This window comes from Delphinapterus leucas, chromosome 19 (genome assembly GCF_059928025.1).
Source record: "Delphinapterus leucas isolate spDelLeu-1000000601 "Yukka" chromosome 19, BTC_Dleu_Yukka2, whole genome shotgun sequence".
NCBI lineage: Eukaryota > Metazoa > Chordata > Mammalia > Artiodactyla > Monodontidae > Delphinapterus > Delphinapterus leucas.
Window position 1 is genome coordinate 19407893 of NC_143147.1, and position 20553 is coordinate 19428445.

The window sequence follows — 20553 nt, forward strand, 5'->3', positions numbered from 1 at the left end:
CTTATAATTTGTTAAGGATTTTGCATTTATGTTCATAAATGGTATTATATCGGTCTATAGTTTTCTTTTTTTTTTGTAGTATCTTTACTCATTTTGATATCTAGTCGTTTCATTTCAACACCAAGAGTTCAGATGAATACTTTACATACTGAAAATAAACAAGGTGTGACCTTGAAGTTCACTTCCATTTAAGTTAATTTTCCTTCCATGCATTCATTAAAGAACACTGAAGCATTTTCCTCTAAAATAAATATACCCAGAATATGAACTGTGTCTCTTCATAAATGGTAAGCAAACAGAGCATTTTAGTGTTTATAAATGTCAGAAATTAATGAGAATTTTTTCTTTACTTGATATTTACCTTTTGTATGATTATAAAATAAATGCTCATGATAAAAAATGTAACGTACTGATATAAAGGCAATAAAAAATATCCATTATCCTACCAATGGCATAGTTTTTCCATTTTTTCTATGCTCCTTTTAAAAAAGTATGGTGACCGTGTATACTTCATTATCCTGTTTTTCCCTTTGCATCTTATCATAAGGATTTCTCCATGCCATTAAAAACTTATTAGCAAACATTCTTTTAAAAGTAATTCCTAATATTTTCTAAACAAAAGGAAAAACCTTTTCATTATTATAGAAAACCTTTATTATTATAGTGAAAACCTTTGAATAGTGAAAAATATCTGTCCTCATTCTGCAATAGTTAGGTCAGACAGTGATGGTGAAGAATTGAGTCAGAAAGTGTAAGCTTTCTAGCCCTTCATATATTCTATTAAATTGTTCTCTGGTAAGATTGTATCAAATGTAATGAGAATGCTTGCTTCATCAAATTCTTATCACCTCTGGGAATTCTCATTTAAAAAGTAAAATATCTTGGCAGATTTGATATATATTTTAACCTGCATTTCTTCTTCTATTAGTAGTGACGCCAAAGCTCTACTGTTGTTGGTTAGCCACTATTTCTTCCTCTGAATTGTCTGTTCATGTCCTATAGTCCATTTTTCTGTTGAGATGTTACTGTTTTCCATATTTGTTTGAACTCTATATATTAAAGTTGGCAATCCTTGATCTGCTTTATTAGTTGAACATATTTTTCAGTTTTGTTTGCTGTTCATTTTCCTTAACATTTAAGAACTAATTCTAAATGACAACCAGAAATAATGTTTCAAAAATTTAAATGACGCAATTAAAGTCATGAGCTATTCCAAATATCCATCCTCTATCATTTTTCTTAAATTGTTGTAGTTCAAATGTTGATAATGTAAATGAATGACTCTAAAAGGAACATGTTATATTTACTAGATGCACAAGAGAAATTATATAATAAAATTTTAATTTTGTTATAACATTACCTACAGTTTATTGGTGACTTACCATCCATCCACCAAACACTGTACTGTTATATACATTATGTATACATTACTTCATTTTAAGCAAAAGAATCTTATAGATATTTTTAATCCCCCTTCCAACAAATGAGAAATTTGAGCCTTAAACATATCAAGCACTTTGCCCAAGATAGTCACAAAATTACAGAAAATTCTGTCTCTGTGTGCTCCTTTGAGTTTTTTGGAAGGTAGTTCTGTCACAATCATCATTTAGGAATCCCCTAGCTTTACCGTAATTGAAGAATGAAAACCACTGGTAGAAACAGGTTTCTTTTCATTCCACAAAATATCCAACAAAATGAGAAAGACTTATGTATAAAATAGAACAGTATTACTTAAGATAGTAGATGACTGGAAATAAAAATCCAGTGGAAGATTTGTTAATGGTGTTGAGACACTGCTGACACTGAGTACTCCTTCAGTATTTTAAACAGTTTCCATGTATTATTTAATCTTCCCCAAAGTCCTGTGACACAAGTACTAATTATCTTCATTTTACAGATGAGAAAAGAGAAGTACAAAAAGTTAATTTGCTCATATCACATAAATCATTAAGTGGGGGGGGTCAGAACTTGAACCCAGAGCTTGTGCTCTTGACCATTAACTACTCTATAAAGTCTCCACATATAAGTAAAAAGATCAGTTTAAAATCATTTAAAATGATGATTCATTAGAAACAAAGAAAAGTATTTCTAAAATAAGTTTAATCAAAGAAGGAAGCAAAACTAAATACAAATGCTTTTCGTATGTGTGCACATTAAAGACTAAATGGAAGGGAGAACTTTTACTAGTTGTTGACATACATGGTATGGTTATAGATAAAACTTTTAAAACTTCCATTTGTAATATTTTAAAGTTGAACCAATAGCTAATTTTAAGATGGCATATTAGCGGCTTTATTTACGCTTTTAGACCACTGCTGCAAAATCAATAGTTAAGACTGAGTTTTCCATCTATTTGATAAATCTATCTTTACCCCCATGCTTCATGACAGCAGTGCAGTTTTTAGTAGACAAGACCATCGTGAAATTAATAAACTAAATACATGTCTACATAATTTGAAAGACAGCAATATATTAGTGTATTAGGCAATCACCTCAGCCTACAGAAATATGTAATGCAAATAGAATTTAAGACTCTCTTCCAATTACTTTGCAGCCCGACCCATGGATCACCAACCCACAGGATGAAAGTAAGCCACTGATTTAGAAACTGAAGAATCCACAAAAAGAAAACATACAATCATGTTTAAAGAACAGATTAAGTATATATATTTAAGTCATGCCTGCGTTTTATGCTGACTGCTGCTATGTGATAAATACAATCTTAGCAATCTACTCACATTTTCTTATTTATACCTCTACAAATGAAACTTAAAATCTAGAACTTGGGGGCTTCCCTGGTGTCGCAGTGGTTGAGAGTCTGCCTGCCGATGCAGGGGACACAGGTTCGTGCCCCGGTCCGGGAAGATCCCACATGCCGCGGAGCGGCTGGGTCCGTGAGCCATGGCCACTGAGCCTGCACGTCCGGAGCCTGTGCTCCGCAATGGGAGAGGCCACAACAGTGAGAGGCCCGCGTACCGGAAAATAAAAAAAAAAGAAAAATCTAGAACTTAATCTGAAATAAGCTTTAGATAGAGAAACCTACTTAAATTTTTAAAACTACATTTTACTTATCTTTATGTATGTGGTTTATACAACTATCACTGTATTGTGTGTCTGAATCAAAGGAAATTATAAAAACAACTTTTTTCCTGATTAAAAATATTAAAATGTATATGCTTATCATGAAAATTTTTAAAAATGACAGAAATAAATAACTTATAAAATGGAAAGCTGCTACATTTCCATACCCCTAGAGAGAATTACTGTTTAGTTTGGAATCAAAACCATCAAGGAGAGTGCAATTTAAATAAATCCTCTATTGAATTTTTTTGTGGAAGATATTCACCCCCGGAATTACTAGTTTTGTAATCCTGTATTTTCATCTATCACCTCTGCTAATAAGTAAGGCACATACTTATACTTTAATTCTTCAAGAACAAAAGTTATTCGAGCACTGGGTGACCTATATTTGTCCAATGTTACATTAGTGACACCCAATTTTCTCAAAGTCATCAGTGAACTTATTTGGCAGCTTGTCTCTCAGGAGCTACAATGAAATTTTATTCTGTCTTTTAAGGTTTAGAATCAATCACACAGTTTCAAAGAGGCCCTCCTGTTCCTCTGCATAGGTCCTCATTTCAGGATCTTTTCATTTCTTTCACTCAATTTAACATTAAAGTTGCTTCTAACAATTATCCTATTGTATGTCTTTCAATTTTGAAATCACTACCTTAATTGTAGCATCCTCTGAAGCAGAGACCATAACACTGAACACAGGATGGAAAATGACTCGAGTGACTGGACTCCTATGACCACTCAATGCATATTTTTCTGGTGGACGGGGAATCCATTCTTTTGGGTCTCTTTTTTGACCAAGAGGTCCACCCGACGTAAATTCTTCTTTTGCTTCATTTAGCTTTGATTCTAATTCCATAACCTTAAGAGGAACACATAGTTATGTACAGATAAATTCTGATAAAAATAGTATATTTTTAAAAACCTGCCTTTATTTTGCATTCATATACACAGAATAAAATTTCAGTAATTTACAAAGCATTTGTCAGATTTAATTGAAAATGATCTATATTAAATATATCACTAAAATCTTAGTGTGACAAAACTAAAAATTGAGAAAAATGCAATACAATTGTGTCTTACCTCCTTAACTCAAAGAAAAATTTGGAAGGTGCCAGGATACAAATTAGAGGAAGAGTAGAGAACCTATCTTGATCCTTTCTAGTTTACATTGTACATGCTAATCAGAATATTCATATTAAAAGCTAACATTACTGAGCATCTGTGTGGCTAGGCACTTTTCTAAGGGCTTTTTATGGATTAACTCATAACAATATTATTCTAATTTTGCCTACTAAAAGTATAAATTTTAGGACCAGAATATTACCTATTGCCTTCACTTTATAGATAAAAATAAAAGGTCAGAGATGAAAATGACTTGTCTAAGAGCACACTTTAGTGCTCTTTCCCCAGCATCATATTGGCTCCATGTGTTCTTCCCATCTAAGTGCATAAATGGGTTCTTCAGTACCAATTCCTTGAAGTCAGGGTTGTGTTAGATTCAACTCAGCCAGTAGCCCTGGTTGCATAAATTACCATTTACCAGCAATGATCTGTATAGGTCATAATGCATAGAAATAATAATGCATAGAAATGTATTTTTATTTGCCTTTTCAAGGTTAAATATAATTATTAATTAATGTAAAAGAATAATTTATGTTATGTTGATATTTTCAGTTTATATAATACTTTGAATACAACTAACTTAAAAGAAAAAAGACTTAGTTACCTTCTTTTGTAATCTAATAACAGATGTCCATTTTTTTTCCAAAAGACCAGCATATTTCTTATCTAATTCTTCATTCTAGAGAAAAAAAATGAGAACATTAAAAAAAAAAAAGGCAAAAATACAATAGTTCAAGCCATACAAACCATTCAAACGTTAGGTTCAAACGTTACGAAAAATATCCTGATTATAAAAATAAATAAATAAAAACATCTGATTATACCAAAAAAGGGAGGGGGGAGGGTGAATACTAGGTTTAGTGTCAAGTAAACCACAATAACAAATGACAAGATCTGTGAATAACTCAGGTGACTGTTAACTAGGGATACCTAAGTAAAGTCCACTCATATATACTATGAATAACTGTAAAAAGTCAAACATACCATATCTAATTCAGCTTCCTTTTTAAAAACTGAATATGCTTCTTCATAGCCATTTGAACGAAGATAATCTGCTATAGCTCGATTTCTGAAAGAAAACAAATTCAAATGACTCCTAATAAACTCTCATTTCTATTTTGAAGAAAGAATATTTTATTTAAAAACTCATAAATCTTAAGACACTCTTTTAAGAGTATTACCTTCCAAATCATACAAGTATTTCACAAGAAAAGGAACCCCCCCCAAAGCCTCTAAAACAGCTAATCCTGTCATAGTACATCCTTAAGATTATAACACTGTTCTTGAGCTTTCAGTTATGTTTCTAATGTGTTGCTTGCCTCACAAGCTGTAAGATCAAGATGTGGCTTATATAATTAGTTATCACTTTGTGACAGTAATGAAATTTAGTTTTGTAGGGAGAATTGTTCTGATAAAATTACAATTAATAAGTATTTTAATTTTAGAGACAACTTTAAACCATGAGAGTGGGTAAAAAAAAGGCATAAGCTACAAACTTAGTATATTATCATAGAATGAGGAGTTAGAAAGAACTTAAAGGTTAGAGAAGCTGAATTAGCAAATGAATTTCATGCTCTCCTTATATTCTTTGAAGGCAAAAATCAGCTACCTGTCTCCTAAGGCAACCTATTCCAGTGTCTCTCAATATTTTTGAGCCTAAGTCCCACTGTGATAGAAATAGTTGTTTCCTTAGTATTGCCTTTAAAACATTTCAAATTAATTTAAATAATTTAAAAGTTTATACATACACAAGGTTAAACAAACTTTAAATATATAAGTATACAATAAAGTGTGGTTTCCACCACTGACCTCCAATATTCCATCCCAGAGGCAACCACTTTACCAGTGTTTTGTGTATTCTTTCAGTGATAATCTACCTATAACTATATATCCTTGCATAGTCTTCTAGAGATAATTAATATGTGTTTTTAAAACAAACTGCAGTACACTACAGATAATGTCTTACACACAATGTCACATAAACTCATTTAATCTCAGCAATCATTCTTTATCAGATGTAAATCTGCCTCTTCAAAAACAATATTGTATTCCATTACAGAGAGACATATGCTTTTACTACTACAAACAATGCTGCTAGGACTATCCTTGTATAAATGTCAATGCTACTGCCCACCTAATGCTTTAGGAAATAAAACACTCTAGCAGTACTGTAGAATTGGTGGGACTAAGTTTTAATTCAATGGCATGTTAAGAACAAACAACGGAGAAAGATAATATGGAATTCGAGCAAACACTTCATATTCCAGGTAATTATTAGCATACCAAAGATTAAAGTACAATAACTAGGGACTTCCCTAGTGGCGCAGTGGTTAAGAATCTACTTGCCAATGCAGGGGAGACGGGTTCAAGCACTGGTCCAGGAAGATCTCACGTGCCGCGGAGCAACTAAGCCTGTGTGCCACAACTCCTGAGCCTGTGCTCTAGAGCCCGTAAGCCACAACTACTGAAGCCATGTGCCACAACTACTGAAGCACGCGCACCTACAGCCCATGCTCCACAACAAGAGAAGCCACTGCAATGAGAAGCCCGTGCACCGCAATGAAGAATAGCCCCCGCTCACCGCAACTAGAGAAAGCCCGCACACAGCAACCAAGACCTAATGGAGCCAAAACCAAATAAATAAATAGATAAATAAATTTATTTTTTTTTAAAGTACAATAACTAGTGGAGGGGCCTAATCCCCCAAGTGATGGTATTTGGAAGTGGGGCCTATGTGAGGAGGTCACAAATGGCGTTAATGTCCTTATGGAGAGACTAGGAACCAGGAAGTGAGCCCTCACCAGACACCGAATCTGCCAGTTCCTTGGTCTTGGACTTCCTAGCCTCTAAACTGTGAGAAATAAATCTTTGTTGTTTATAAGCCACCCAGTTTATGATATTTTGTTAGAGCAGTCTAAGAACAGACTAAGACAAAAAAGACATACATTTTTTAGGACATTTTGATAGCTGTTGTCAAACTGCTTCCGAGAGTTGTAACCAGTTTATACTCCTACCAGCAGTTGCGAATGTCATCCCTTTACCACCTTTACTTTTCAAACATTTGGGTTAGCATTTACTGACTTAAAACAAACAGTTGATGCCCTTTGATTCTGCTTATATAGCTTTTAAGAAAGTGTAGACGTTAAATTTTTAAGATTCTGCAATATTTCCAAATTCTATGTGGCCTAACCCAACATCTATATTTTTAAAAAGATGCTGTGTGGTAAATGTGATTAATTAGAAAGATATAGGTAATTCCAAATGTGCATAAAACAGCACCTCAAAAGAGTTGTATGTTACATTTATACTTTTTATAAAATGTTAAATCTAATTTAAAAAACAATATTCACTGTCTCTTTTGATCCTAAAACCATCCTGTAGAAAAGTATATTACCCCTATACTATATAACTGACAGACTGATTTATCCAAAGTCACAAAACTAAGATGAAGTGAAATAATTTAGGATAATAATTCCAATCAACATTCATTAGGTAGGTGGGGAAGAAACCGGCTAAGTAGGTGGAATGCAAAACCTTCCTCCTTTAACTAGAATTGTTCCATTTTCATATACTTCCATATATTGTATTTCTTCATAAGTGTTTTAAAAGTGGATCTATACTGCAATTAAAAAAGCCTGACACTCAAAATTTTTTTATTGAAGTAGAGCTGGTTTACAGTGCTGTGCCAACGTCTGCCGTACAAAGTGACTCAGTTATACACATACACACACACACACACACACACACATATATACATACACACACATATATATATATATATATTCTTTTTTTAAATATCCTTTTCCATTATGGTTTATCCCAGGAGATTGGATATAGTTCCCTGTGCTATATAGTAGAACCTTGTTGTTTATCCATTCTATTTTTTAAAAATTTCTTTCTTTCTTTATTTTCTGGCTGTGTTGGGTTTTCGCTGCTGCAGCAAGTGGGGGCTACTCTTCACTGCGGTGCACGTGCTTCTCACTGCAGTGGCTTCTATTGTTGCGGAGCACGGGCTCTAGGCGTGCGGGCTTCAGTAGTTGTGGCACACAGGCTCAGTAGTTGTGGCTCGCAGGCTCTAGAGCGCAGGCTTAGAAGCTGTGGTGCACGGGCTTAGCTGCTCCGCAGCATGTGGGATCTTCCCAGACCAGGGCTCGAATCCATGTCCCCTGCACTGGCAGGCTGATTCTTAACCACTGAGCCACCAGGGAAGTCCTGTTTATCCGTTCTAAACATAATAGTTTGCATCTACCAACCCCAGACTCCCAATCCATCCTTCTCCCTCACCCCACCCCCCACCGTGGCAACTACAAGCTTGATCTCTATGTCTGTGAGTGTGTTTCTGTTCTGTAGATAGGTTCATTTGTGCCATATTTTAGATTCCACATATAAGTGATATCATATGGTATTTGTCTTTCTCTTTCTGACTTATTTCACTTAGTTTGATAATCTCTAGTTGCATCCATGTTGCTGCAAATGGCATTATTTCGTTCTTTTTTATGGCTGAGTAGTATTCCATTGTATATATGTACATCTTCTTTATCCATTCATCTGTTGATGGACATTTAGGTTGTTTCCATGTTTTGGCTTTTGTGAATAGTGCTGCTATGAACACAGGGGTGCGTGTATCTTTTTGAATTATAGTTTTGTCCAGGTATATGCCCAAGAGTAGGATTGCTAGATCATATGGTAATTCTATTTTTAGTTTTTTAAGGAACCTCCATACTGTTTTCCATAGTGGCTGCACCATCTTACATTCCCACCAACAGTGTAGGAGGGTTCCCTTTTCGCCACACCCTCTCCAGCATTTGTTATTTGCAGAGCTTTTAATGATGGGAATTCTGACAAGCCTACACACAAATTCTTGAAACCAAGAATGACTCATACTTTTAACCATTAAGCTTTTGTTTTGGTAACTGACTAGATCTGGGAGATGGGAGAAAATAGTTGATTTACAAGTTTCTGGTAGATGGTAATAACATTTACTTGGACAGGAAACAGGAGAAGAGGAGGAAGGAAAAAAGGGCGGGGCAAGAATATAATTAGTTCAGTTTTAAACCTTTTGACTTGAAGTAGCTATAAGATATTTAAGTAAAGATATATGATACAGGAGGTAAATGAATATACAGGTCAGAAGCTTAAAAGATCGATCTGACGTAAGGAAAGGATTTAGGAAAATTACTAAACAGGTAGTAGTGATTCAAACCATGTAAATGGTGAAAGACACTTTGGACGAAGGTATATAATGGGAAGAAAAAAGGAGACTAGAAAGTAAATGATGGAACCTTGACAGATACCAATAATTAAGAAGCCATTAGGGAGTGAAGAAGCCTAGTATGAGAATTAAGAGATGTCAGCAAGTCAATGTAGAAGGGAGTTTCAAAGAAATGGAAATGGCTAACAATGACAAAGATTTGAGAGAGGTCAAGTAGAGTCTAAAAAGTGTCCAAACAATCTGGCTACCAAGAGGTCCCTGCTGACTTTAGCAAGTGCAGTTCCAGAACTTAAAGTAGCCTCAGTATTCCACTCCACAGTAAGGGTTCAAATGAGCACTCTAAAATACTGGAGTTGGGGAGGAGCAGTGAGATTTGAGAATATCAGGGATGCATTCTCCTTCTATCTAATGAAGGTTAAATGTTAACAGTATTACTTGTTAAGAGTTTAGAAAAAGAGCTATTACATAGCATTAAAATATCATAATACTGAACTACCAAAGAGCAAGGGATATATACAAAAATATGGCAAATAAATTAAAACTGAAGTTTAAGCGAGTATGATACCATTAGGGGTAGTACAACATACTGATGATGTACAAAGTCTACAACCCAGTCCTAGAAGAGTCTAGTCAATTTTATTTCCACATCAAATATAATTTAGACCTCTTAGTCACACTTCTAACCACAATGTCAGGTGAGTGGTGTTGACAGAGTCAAAAAACTTAAGTCAGGTTCCCATGGCCAGATAACCTTGGCACCACTGCCCCTGTTACCTCATCACTCAAAATCTAAGCTAACTATCTGACCCAGAGAATGTGGAACCTCTGACTCAGGCAAGGTGTACCACCATCACTTAAAGAAAGAATAAATAAGACTGAAGAATCTTGGTTCTAACAGCCTAAAAGGTGCTTCTAGAGTTTGCTACTAATTTCAACTGTTGAACTAGAGTTGATTTTCATCAGTTTTATTAGGATGGAAGATTTATCCCCTTGGAAACAAGTGGACATCAAAGCACAAGTTTATAATAATCTCTCAAAGAAACTTCATACACATGAGTTAAATAAATCTACTAAGCCTTAGGAGATGAAGAAAAACAACTATCACTAGAATCAAAGAAAAATTCATGCAGAAGTGCAACATTCTGAGTAGAACCAAAACCAGTAACCCCATGCAGAATCAGAGAAAATGGTTAAAATCAAAAGAATGAATTGAGATGAAGGACCTTTATGTATGAACAAACAGAATTGGTTAGACAGAGTTTAGGCTTACATATGGAATAGTACCACATTGGATATATTCTACTGCTGTCCTTTGAAATTATTATAGTAACAAATGAGATTGTGTTTGTTTTTCTAAACTATTTCAAGTTTATTAAAATGCAAGGATTATATTCTAAGCATTTTAGCTGACTTCTTACACTCTCTTCATTGTTCTTATATCCCTAGGATAATTTTTGTAGCTGTGGTATCAGTCATAACATAATATGCCACAGTACCAATCCATACACACCCTCACACTCTTATAAAGGGAGATAAGAGTTTCAAAAGTTTTTCTAAATGCTATGAACTGCTAGTTAAACAAAAACAACTCTAAAAAGATTGGATAGCACCAACAATAGCACTAACAATAAAGGCGGAATACTTCAGGGTCCCCTGCATCTCTTACGAATATAAATTGAAGCAAAGGGTATTACAGAGCATGCGTTACAGGAGACTGAGATGGAAGCTGTTTTTCACAGGTAAAGAAACTGAGGCTCACAGAGCTTAACTGATATTTTTGGCTAATAAATGGTGAAGCTGAGAATCAAAAATTCGGCCTTTTGAAACCAAAATGACAATAACAGTATTTCTTCAAACTGTGTACTCTATTTTGTTTATTTATTTTTTGTGGTGCGCGGGCCTCTCACTGTTGTGGCCTCTCCCATTGCGGAGCACAGGCTCCGGACGCGCAGGCTCAGCGGCCATGGCTCACGGGCCCAGCCGCTCCGCAGCATGTGGGATCTTCCCGGACCGGGGCATGAACCCGTGTCCCCTGCATCGGCAGGCGGACTCTCAACCACTGCGCCGCCAGGGAAGCCCTAAACTGTGTACTCTAGCATTCTGAGGTTGAATAAAAATGTTCTAGGAATTCTATAAATAGTTAAATTTTATTGTTTATATGAGGAGAAACAAGGTTAAGTCAGTAGCTGACAAACAGATGTTTTCTTACCAGGCCCATCAGAAAAGATACACTGATCTCACATATTCAAGAATGAGGAAAGCAATAGAGTTAATGTGCACTGTTCTAAAAGTCTGCAGTGGCCCAATGACTGTGGGATGTCTGCAGGGTTAGGAGGGCACACCACTAAGATAACGAGAAGACCCAGCAGGATCAAGCATACAAGCTCACACCCCCAGAAGTACATCATCATCTTTAGTGCCCTGTTCCAGAAGACAACCCTCAGAACACCCCAGGCTATGCCATTTTAGACAAACACCAAGATGAACTACATAGTACTGGGGAAGATGTGAATAAAGTTCATTTCAAGTGCAGAGACACTACTGCAGGTCATTCCATAAGCTGCTGCCATAGGATATTAACTAAGTCTTAGACAGGTAGGTAACATGACTTCTTAAATATGCTACAGCCACCCACTGAATCTCTGGGGAAAGGGGAGCACTGATATGATGAGTTCCTGGCCATAGGTCTTACACCTCTCCAACCTTATGGGCCCTGACAAAGGGTTACAATGATCATCCTTCATCATCACACTTGAAGATACTTACCCCAAAAGGGTAGTCCAGGATTCAACTACTACCAGTCTTGGGACAAGTATAAGCACAGCAAGAGGTTACAATGAGACCTTATTCTGGCAGTGATGAAGTAAAGGAAAATAAAATTTGGCTGAGCCAGGGTGAGTGGACCTTTATCTTCATCATTAAGCAAAAGAATATGCGCCTGGTATACTAGCCTGTCAGTTACCATTTCTCTTCAGCAGAGATCTGGGTCTGAGGTAACATCCATCCCTCACTCTCCATACCACAGCAGCAGTAAAATGGTATATAAGTATACCATGTTGGATTTCTTTTAAAAAGGCAAAACCAAAAACATGAACACACAAAAAAAGCATTATTACTTTTCATTCTCATATTTAGACGAAATTTTTTGAGTAATGGAACGACAACAAAGCAGAAGGCACCACTGAACAGTTCAGTTTTGATCCTCCCCCTTGTTTATGTCTTCTTCTTTACTCTTTTAATCTGTTAAGAAAAGTAACCTTACTGGGCTTCCCTGGTGGCGCAGTGGTTGAGAGTCAGCCTGCCGATGCAAGGGACACGGGTTCGTGCCCTGGTCCGGGAAGATCCCACATGCCGTGGAGCGGCTGGGCCCATGAGCCATGCCGCTGAGCCTGCGCGTCCGGAGCCTGTGCTCCGCAACGGGAGAGGCCACAACAGTGAGAGGCCCGCGTACCACAAAAAAAAAAAAAAAAAAGTAATCTTACAATAACGTAAATGAAGGTGTGATTGTGACATCATTTCACACTAACTGGGCCAGCCTCCCAATTATGTTGTTTCAAATTAGTGATACACATGTGTATTACTGACTGACATTAAAAAGAAGTTGTGGGCTTCCCTGGTGGCACAGTGGTTGAGAGTCCGCCTGCCGATGCAGGGGACACAGGTTCGTGCCCCGGTCTGGGAAGATCCCACATGCCGCAGACTGGCTGGGCCCGTAAGCCATGGCCGCTGAGCCTGCGCGTCCAGAGCCTGTGCTCCGCAGCGGGAGAGGCCACAGCAGTGAAAGGCCCGAGTACAGCAAAAAAAAAAAAGAAAGGTCTTCATTAACATTAAAAAAGATATTTCTTATTCTTTCGACAAAATTCAACACCCATTTATGATAAAAACCCTCCAGAAAGTAGGCATAAAGAGAACTTACCTCAACATAATAAAGGCCATATATGACAAACCCACAGCAAACATCATTCTCAATGGTGAAAAACTGAAACCATTTCCACTAAGATCAGGAACAAGACAAGGTTGCTCACTCTTACCACTATTACTCAACATAGTTTTGGAAGTTTTAGCCACAGCAATCAGAGAAGAAAAAGAAATAAAAGGAATTCAAATTGGAAAAGAAGAAGTAAAGCTGTCACTGTTTACAGATGACATGATTACTATACACAGAGAATCCTAAAGATGCTACCAGAAAACTACTAGAGCTAATCTATTAGCTCTAAACTAGAGCTAATGAATTTGGTAAAGTAACAGGATACAAAATTAATGCACAGAAATCTCTTGCATTCCTATACACTAATGATGACAAATCTGAAAGAGAAATTAAGGAAACACTCCCTTTTACCACTGCAACAAAAAGAATAAAATACCTAGGAATAAACCTACCTAAGGAGACAAAAGACCTGTATGCAGAAAACTATAAGACAGTGATGAAAGAAATTAAAGATGATACAAACAGATGGAGAGATATATACCATGTTCTTGGATTGGAAGAATCAACATTGTAAAAATGACTACACTACCCAAAGCAATCTACAGATTCAACGCAATCCCTATCAAACTACCAATGGCATCACAGAACTAGAACAAAAAATTTCACAATTTGTATGAAAACACAAAAGACCCCGAATAGCCAAAGCAATCTTGAGAAAGAAAAACAGAGCTGGAGGAATCAGGCTCCTGCACTTCAGACACTACTACAAAGCTACAGTAATCAAAACAGTATGGTACTGGCACAAAAACAGAAATATAGATCAATGGAACAGGATAGAAAGCCCAGAGATAAACCCACACACATATGGTCACCTTATCTTTGACAAAGGAGGCAAGAATATACAATGGAGAAAATACTGCCTCTTCTACAAATGGTGCTGGGAAAACTGGGCAGCTACATGTGAAAAAATGAAATTAGAACACTGCCTAACACCATACACAAAAATAAACTCAAAATGGATTAAAGACCTAAATGTAAGGCCAGACACTATAAAACTGTTAGAGGAAAACATAGGCAGAACACTCTATGACATAAATCACAGCAAGATCCTTTTTGACCCACCTCCTAGAGAAATGGAAATAAGAACAAAAATAAACAAAAGGGACCTAATGAAACTTAAAAGCTTTTGCTCAGCAAAGGAAACCATAAACAAGATGAAAAGACAACCCTCAGAATGGGAGAAAATATTTGCAAATGATGCAACTGACAAAGGATTAATTAATCTCCAAAATTTACAAGCAGCTCATGCAGCTCCATATCAAAAAAAACAAACAACCCAATCCAAAAATGGGCAGAAGACCTAAACAGACATTTCTCCAAAGAAGATATACAGACTGCCAACAAACACATGAAAGAATGCTCAACATCACTAATCATTAGAGAAATGCAAATCAAAACTACAATGAGTTTTGCATTAGAGAAATGCAAAACTACAAAAACCTCACACCAGGCAGAAGGGCCATCACCAAAAAATCTACAAACAATAAATGCTGGAGTGGGTGGAGAAAAGGGAACCCTCTTGCACTGTTGGTGGGAATGTAAATTGACACAGCCACGGTGGAGAACAGTATGGAGGTTCCTTAAAAAACTAAAAATAGAAGTACCATATGGCCCAGCAGTCCCACTACTGGGCATATACCCTGAGAAAACCATAATTCAAAAAGAGTCATGTACCACAATGTTCACTGCAGCTCTATTTACAATAGCCAGGACATGGAAGCAACCTAAGCGTCCATTGACAGATGAATGGATAAAGAAGATGTGGCACATATATACAATGGAATATTACTCAGCCATAAAAAGAAACAAAATTGAGTTATTTGTAGTGAGGTGAATGGACCTAGAGTTTGTCATACAGAGTGAAGTAAGTCAGAAAGAGAAAAACAAATACCGTATGCTAACACATATGTATGGAATCTAAAAAAAAAAACAAAAGGTTCTGAAGAACCTAGGGGCAGGACAGGAATAATGACACAGACGTAGAGAATGGACTTGGGACGAAGTGAGAGAGTGGCATGGACTTATATATACTATCAAATGTAAAATAGATAGCTACTGGGAAGTAGCTGCATAGCACAGGAGATCAGCTCGGTGCTTTGTGACCACCTAGAGGGGTGGGATAGGGAGGGTGGAAGGGAGACGCAAGAGGGAGGAGATATGGGGATATATGTATATGTATAGCTGATTCACTTTGTTATAAAGTAGAAACTAACACACCATTGTAAAGCAACTATACTCCAATAAAGATGTTAAAAAAAAAAAAAAAAGCTCAAACTCCAAAAACAAAAAAAGACATCTCTTATTAATATTTTAGAGATTTCCCTGGTGGTCAAGCAGTTAAGACTCCACGCTCCCAATGCAGGGGGCCCGGGTTTGATCCCTGGTCAGGGAACGAGATCCCGCTTGCCTGCTGCAACTAAGAGTCCACATGCTGCAACTAAAGATCCTGCATGCCTCAACTAAAGACCTGGCCCAGCCAAATAAATAAATATTTTTAAAAATGTATTTTAAAAAGAAACCCCTTAAACCTTCAACCAACAAATGTTATAGTTAATGGTAAAGCACTAGAAATATTTGCATTAAAGTTGAGAACAAGAAAAGCATGCTAATAATCACTTTTACTTAAAATTGCTCAAAAGTGATCTATCTAAATAATAGATATAAAAATGGAAATGAGATTAGGATATGAGAAAAATGGCTGAAAGACAGGACAAAACAGATTATGAAGGACATGCAAGGCAAGAAAAGGTAGTTTAGTTTAAGTGATATTTTTAAGACTTACTTAACAGAAGCATATAGGAAGATTAGATGGGATACTAACTAAATAAAGGAAGAGCATCATAAGTTAGCCAAGCCCTAAAGCATAAAAGTAAAAAGTAAAGATCCCTTAAAATCAAGTCATAGTCACAACAAGCATCCTCAGAATTACCTGGCTAAATACAAGTTCCATTTGCTGACGGAGCATAATTTTAATTCTGCACTGAACAGCAAGATGGTCAATGATCTACAATACAGCTAATAATGGATTTGTATTTTTACAACTGGTATGGGTCAAGTGGTTGTCATTCCAGTGCTGCCTGATGAATCATTCACTTGTCCCTGGTCTCCTTTTCGCACACTCAAATACCTAATTGCATCCCACCTTTCAGCTGACCTTCAATCTCACATAGACAATAGGAGCCACTCAGCATATAATTTTCTCAACTTCCTTAATAGTATTGGTGGCACTGCCTTCCTCTCTTTTACAGTATGACTTCTCTTCTAATACAATCCTCTAGAATACAATAAAAAATTTCAGTGAAATGAAATGTCATATGACACAATAAAAGCTTTGTATGAGTTCTATAGAAAAATCAACAATTTTGAAATTGATGACCACATCTTTATTATCTTTAGAGATGCCTACATTTCACTCTTCCCTACAAATGTCAAAATATAGTTTTTGAAACATTCAGCAATTTTATAATTTTGGTTTAATTTCACAAATGAAGTATGTGTTTTTGTTTACTAGGTTATTGTTTTGACAAGTCTAACATTAACAACAGGAGAAAATACCAGTACTCCTAAATTATAGTTAAGTCATTATTTGTTATCTGGAATGATGAGAATATGATGCATTCTACTGAATGAAATATTTCAATTAAAAACTTACAAAGAATAAAAAGATTAAATATAACACAAACTGAGAATATTTTAATCTTCCTTTGAAGACTCAGAAGGCATCATACTCTTTCACCCCAAGGAAATATGGTTACAGGTTTCATTATTATCAACCTTTTAAAGTTTAAAAAGCAGCAGAACCTCAAAACATAAGCCAGATGAAAGCAATATATTAAGAAGTTTATGTTTAAATATATACTTATTTTTATAGTCAAAGAAAATACATAGCTTTTTAAAATAAAAATTTGAAACTGAGAGGATATGAATTAGTTACAGTCTCATTTCAGTCCCAGCACCCAATTCATGTATTTTACTTTTCTTACTCAGTGTTAGGAAGATTCTAATTCACAGAGGTAGTAGTGTACTCCCATGTACAATTTTAAGTGTGTAGGGAAGTACAGATCTTTACTTTTTTTTAAAGGCCAGGACAGAACCACTCTTTAATAGATACTAAATATATACAATGTTCAAATGTATGCAGAAGAGAAACTTGAACACCTCAACTAACTGAAGAGGTTAGTTTTTTAAAGCAAAACACAGCTTAAAAATATATTATAGTAACAAAAAGACATGAAGGAACCTTAAATGCACATTGCTAAGTGAAAGAAGTCATTCTGAAAAGCCTCATACCACGTGATTTCAACTTTTGGAAATGGCAAAACTACAGAGACAGTAAAAAGATCAGTGGTTGCCAGGGGTTTTGGAGAGAGGAAGGAGGGACGATGCAAGCACAGGGGATTTTTAGAGCAGTGAAGCTGTCTACAGGTAAAGCAGGATTTAAGAGAAGGGTAAAGAGAATTAGCTTTACACAAGCCAGCCAGAATTAGCTAACAGAGACAAACAATAAATTATCCAAAAAAGCCTTGAGATCACTTGAGGAAGATTAGCTCACCTGGGAAGGTCGTGGAAAGCTGAGGTAAAACGCCCCAAGGGCAAAGGACTGTACTAATATGGTAGAAAGGTGTACTAAGACAGCACACTCAATTTCAAGCTATGCCAGCTTTGTCTCACTTTTTCCCACGAACAGAACTGCCCTCAAAAATGCCACAAAGGACCCGTGCAAACTTTTTTAAGAGGAGAAGAGGAAAAGTAGCAAAGCAAGTAAAATAGAGAGAAAAGCATGCTTTAGAGAGGAAGAATAACCCCTGGAAGCAGCAGAAAATTATAGATGAACACTCTATACCTTCAAAAAAAATCTAAGGTAACATAAAACTAAAAATAAATCAAAACAAAAGGAATCCAAAAAGACATAATACGATATAACCAAATACTGATATAATAAGAGCAAATGTTCTTAAAATAAAGAATATCCAAAACCTACCTTGGTGAACATGAAGATAAGTGAACAAATACTATGGATACCCTAGGCAGAAAAGCAAGGAGAAACAGGCTGACTTAAAGCTTCTCCATTGCAACCTATAATGCCAGAGAAATACCTAAAGCTTCTCCATTGCAACCTATAATGCCAGAGAATATTAATTATCTATAGTTTTTTTGTTTAAAAGAAAATCCATTAAATTTTTATTTTATTTACACAAAAAGTAAATATATTTGCTTTCTAAAATACTGAAACAATACTGTCAGAAATCTTCGTTCTACCTTTATCCAATTTCATTCTTCTCGTCAGAGGTAACCACTGTTAACAGTTTAGTGTATATCCTTTCAGGCCTTTATCTGTGCATCTACACAGATATAGGCACAAAAGAAATGCACAGTTGTGTGTGTGGGTGTTTAACAGAAACGTATCATATCATCTTATTTAACAACCAGATTATTTGACTGAACAATAGATTTTACACCTCTTTATGTGTAGATACACATAAATATACCACATTTTTAAGCTGATATACAGTATCCCATAGAATGGATGTACTATATTTAACATACCCCTAATGATAGACCGTTTTAGGTTGTTACCAGTTTCTTACCACTGAAAACAATGCAATAAACATACATAATTTTACACAGCTATCCATACAGAAATATTTGCATATGTGCTAAAAAGAGCTCTTTATAAAGAAAATTGTTAGATCAAAGAACATATTTTAAAAGATACTGTCAAACTGACCTTTAAAGAAATTATAACAATGTATACATCCATCCGGTACCTGAGAGAAGCCATTTCCCTTCACCCTTGCTAGCCAAGGTTATCATCATTTTCATTTTGGACAATTGTTTAAAGAACAAACTGTATCTTGTTTTGTTTACAGATGTTAAATACTATGTCACATGTTTACTGGCCAATTTTAAAATTTGTTTTGTTTGTGAATGGCCTTAGTAATATTTTTTCTACTGGTTGTTTGTGATAATTTTTTAATCAATTTTTAGGACTTCTTTATATACTCTAGATGCCATTCTGTTGTTATATGTGTTGCAGATATTTTCCACAGCAGGTCGCTTGTATTTTAATTTTGTTTTAGGTCTTTCTTCTTATAAAACTTTTATAATTCGATATAGTCAGATTTACCACTTCTTTTGTTTTCCACATTTGGTATCTTTAGGAAGTCTTTTCCTACCAAAAGGCTGTATTTTCTTCTACCATTTCTATACCACAATTATTTATTTATTTATTTATTTATGGCTGCATTGTGTCTTCGTTGCTGTGCGCAGACTTTCTCTAGTTGCAGCAAGCTGGGACTACTCTTCGTTGCGGTGCACGGACTTCTCATTGCAGTGGCTTCTCTTGTTGCAGAGCGCGGGCTTCAGTAGTTGTGGCATGCAGGCTCAGCAGTTGTGGCTCACAGGCTCTAGAGTGCAGGCTTAGTAGTTGTGGCACATGGCCTTAGTTGCTCCATGGCATGTGGGATCTTCCCAGACCAGGGTTTGAACCCCTGTCCCCTGCATTGGCAGGCGGATTCTCGACCACTGTGCCACCAGGTAAGTCCTCTACACTGTAATTTTTATGTGTTTAACAACATTTGGGCTTTTACTTCATCTGAATTCAAGTTTATCTTAACAATGTGCTGTACTAACACTATTTGCTGAACAGTACATCTTTTCTCTATTGATGTGAAAAGGCACTTTTACCATACGCTTAATTTCTATGGATAAATGGGCCTGTCTCTGAACTTTATCTGTCCCTTTAACCTATTTGCCTAGTCCACAAATATTTTACTTACCACCTTTGTATTAATGTTTGGATATCTGGTACAATTAGTTGCTTTCTCATTAATCCTTTATAATTTTTTCATAACCATTTTTCTCTTCCAGATGACTTTTCAAATCAAGCTGGTCAAGTTCATGAAAAATTCTGTTTGGATTTTGATTGGGATTCTATTTAATTTTATTAATAATATGAAAGTTCTGACACCTTCCCATTGTTCACATTTTTCACTAGAAACAGGGCAAAGTAATCTTTTCTACTATATTACCTGATAATAAAAACAATTTATTTTTGAATGCCATCTTGTTTATGGCCACCATACTAAACCCAACCATTCTATAGTTGATTCTGTTGGATTTCCTACGTAGATGCTATCACCTACAAATATAT

The 20553-nt window shown here is 35.8% G+C and overlaps 1 protein-coding gene across 4 annotated transcripts in view; it reads right to left on the minus strand.

The window, feature by feature from the left end:
* Positions 1 to 20553, minus strand: part of PAFAH1B1 (platelet activating factor acetylhydrolase 1b regulatory subunit 1) — a 74208-nt gene that overhangs the window by 10314 nt on the left and 43341 nt on the right. For 3 of the 4 annotated variants that reach the window (XM_089900626.1, XM_022596177.3, XM_022596178.3), the window contains exons 3-5: positions 5185 to 5269; positions 4805 to 4879; positions 3731 to 3937 (exon numbers count right to left, since the gene is read on the minus strand). In XM_089900626.1, coding sequence (XP_089756752.1) covers positions 3731 to 3937; positions 4805 to 4879; positions 5185 to 5269 — 367 coding nt within the window. Of the gene's footprint in view, positions 1 to 3730; positions 3938 to 4402; positions 4629 to 4804; positions 4880 to 5184; positions 5270 to 20553 lie in introns of those variants that run through there. The other variant, XM_089900627.1, reaches the window with a different exon arrangement.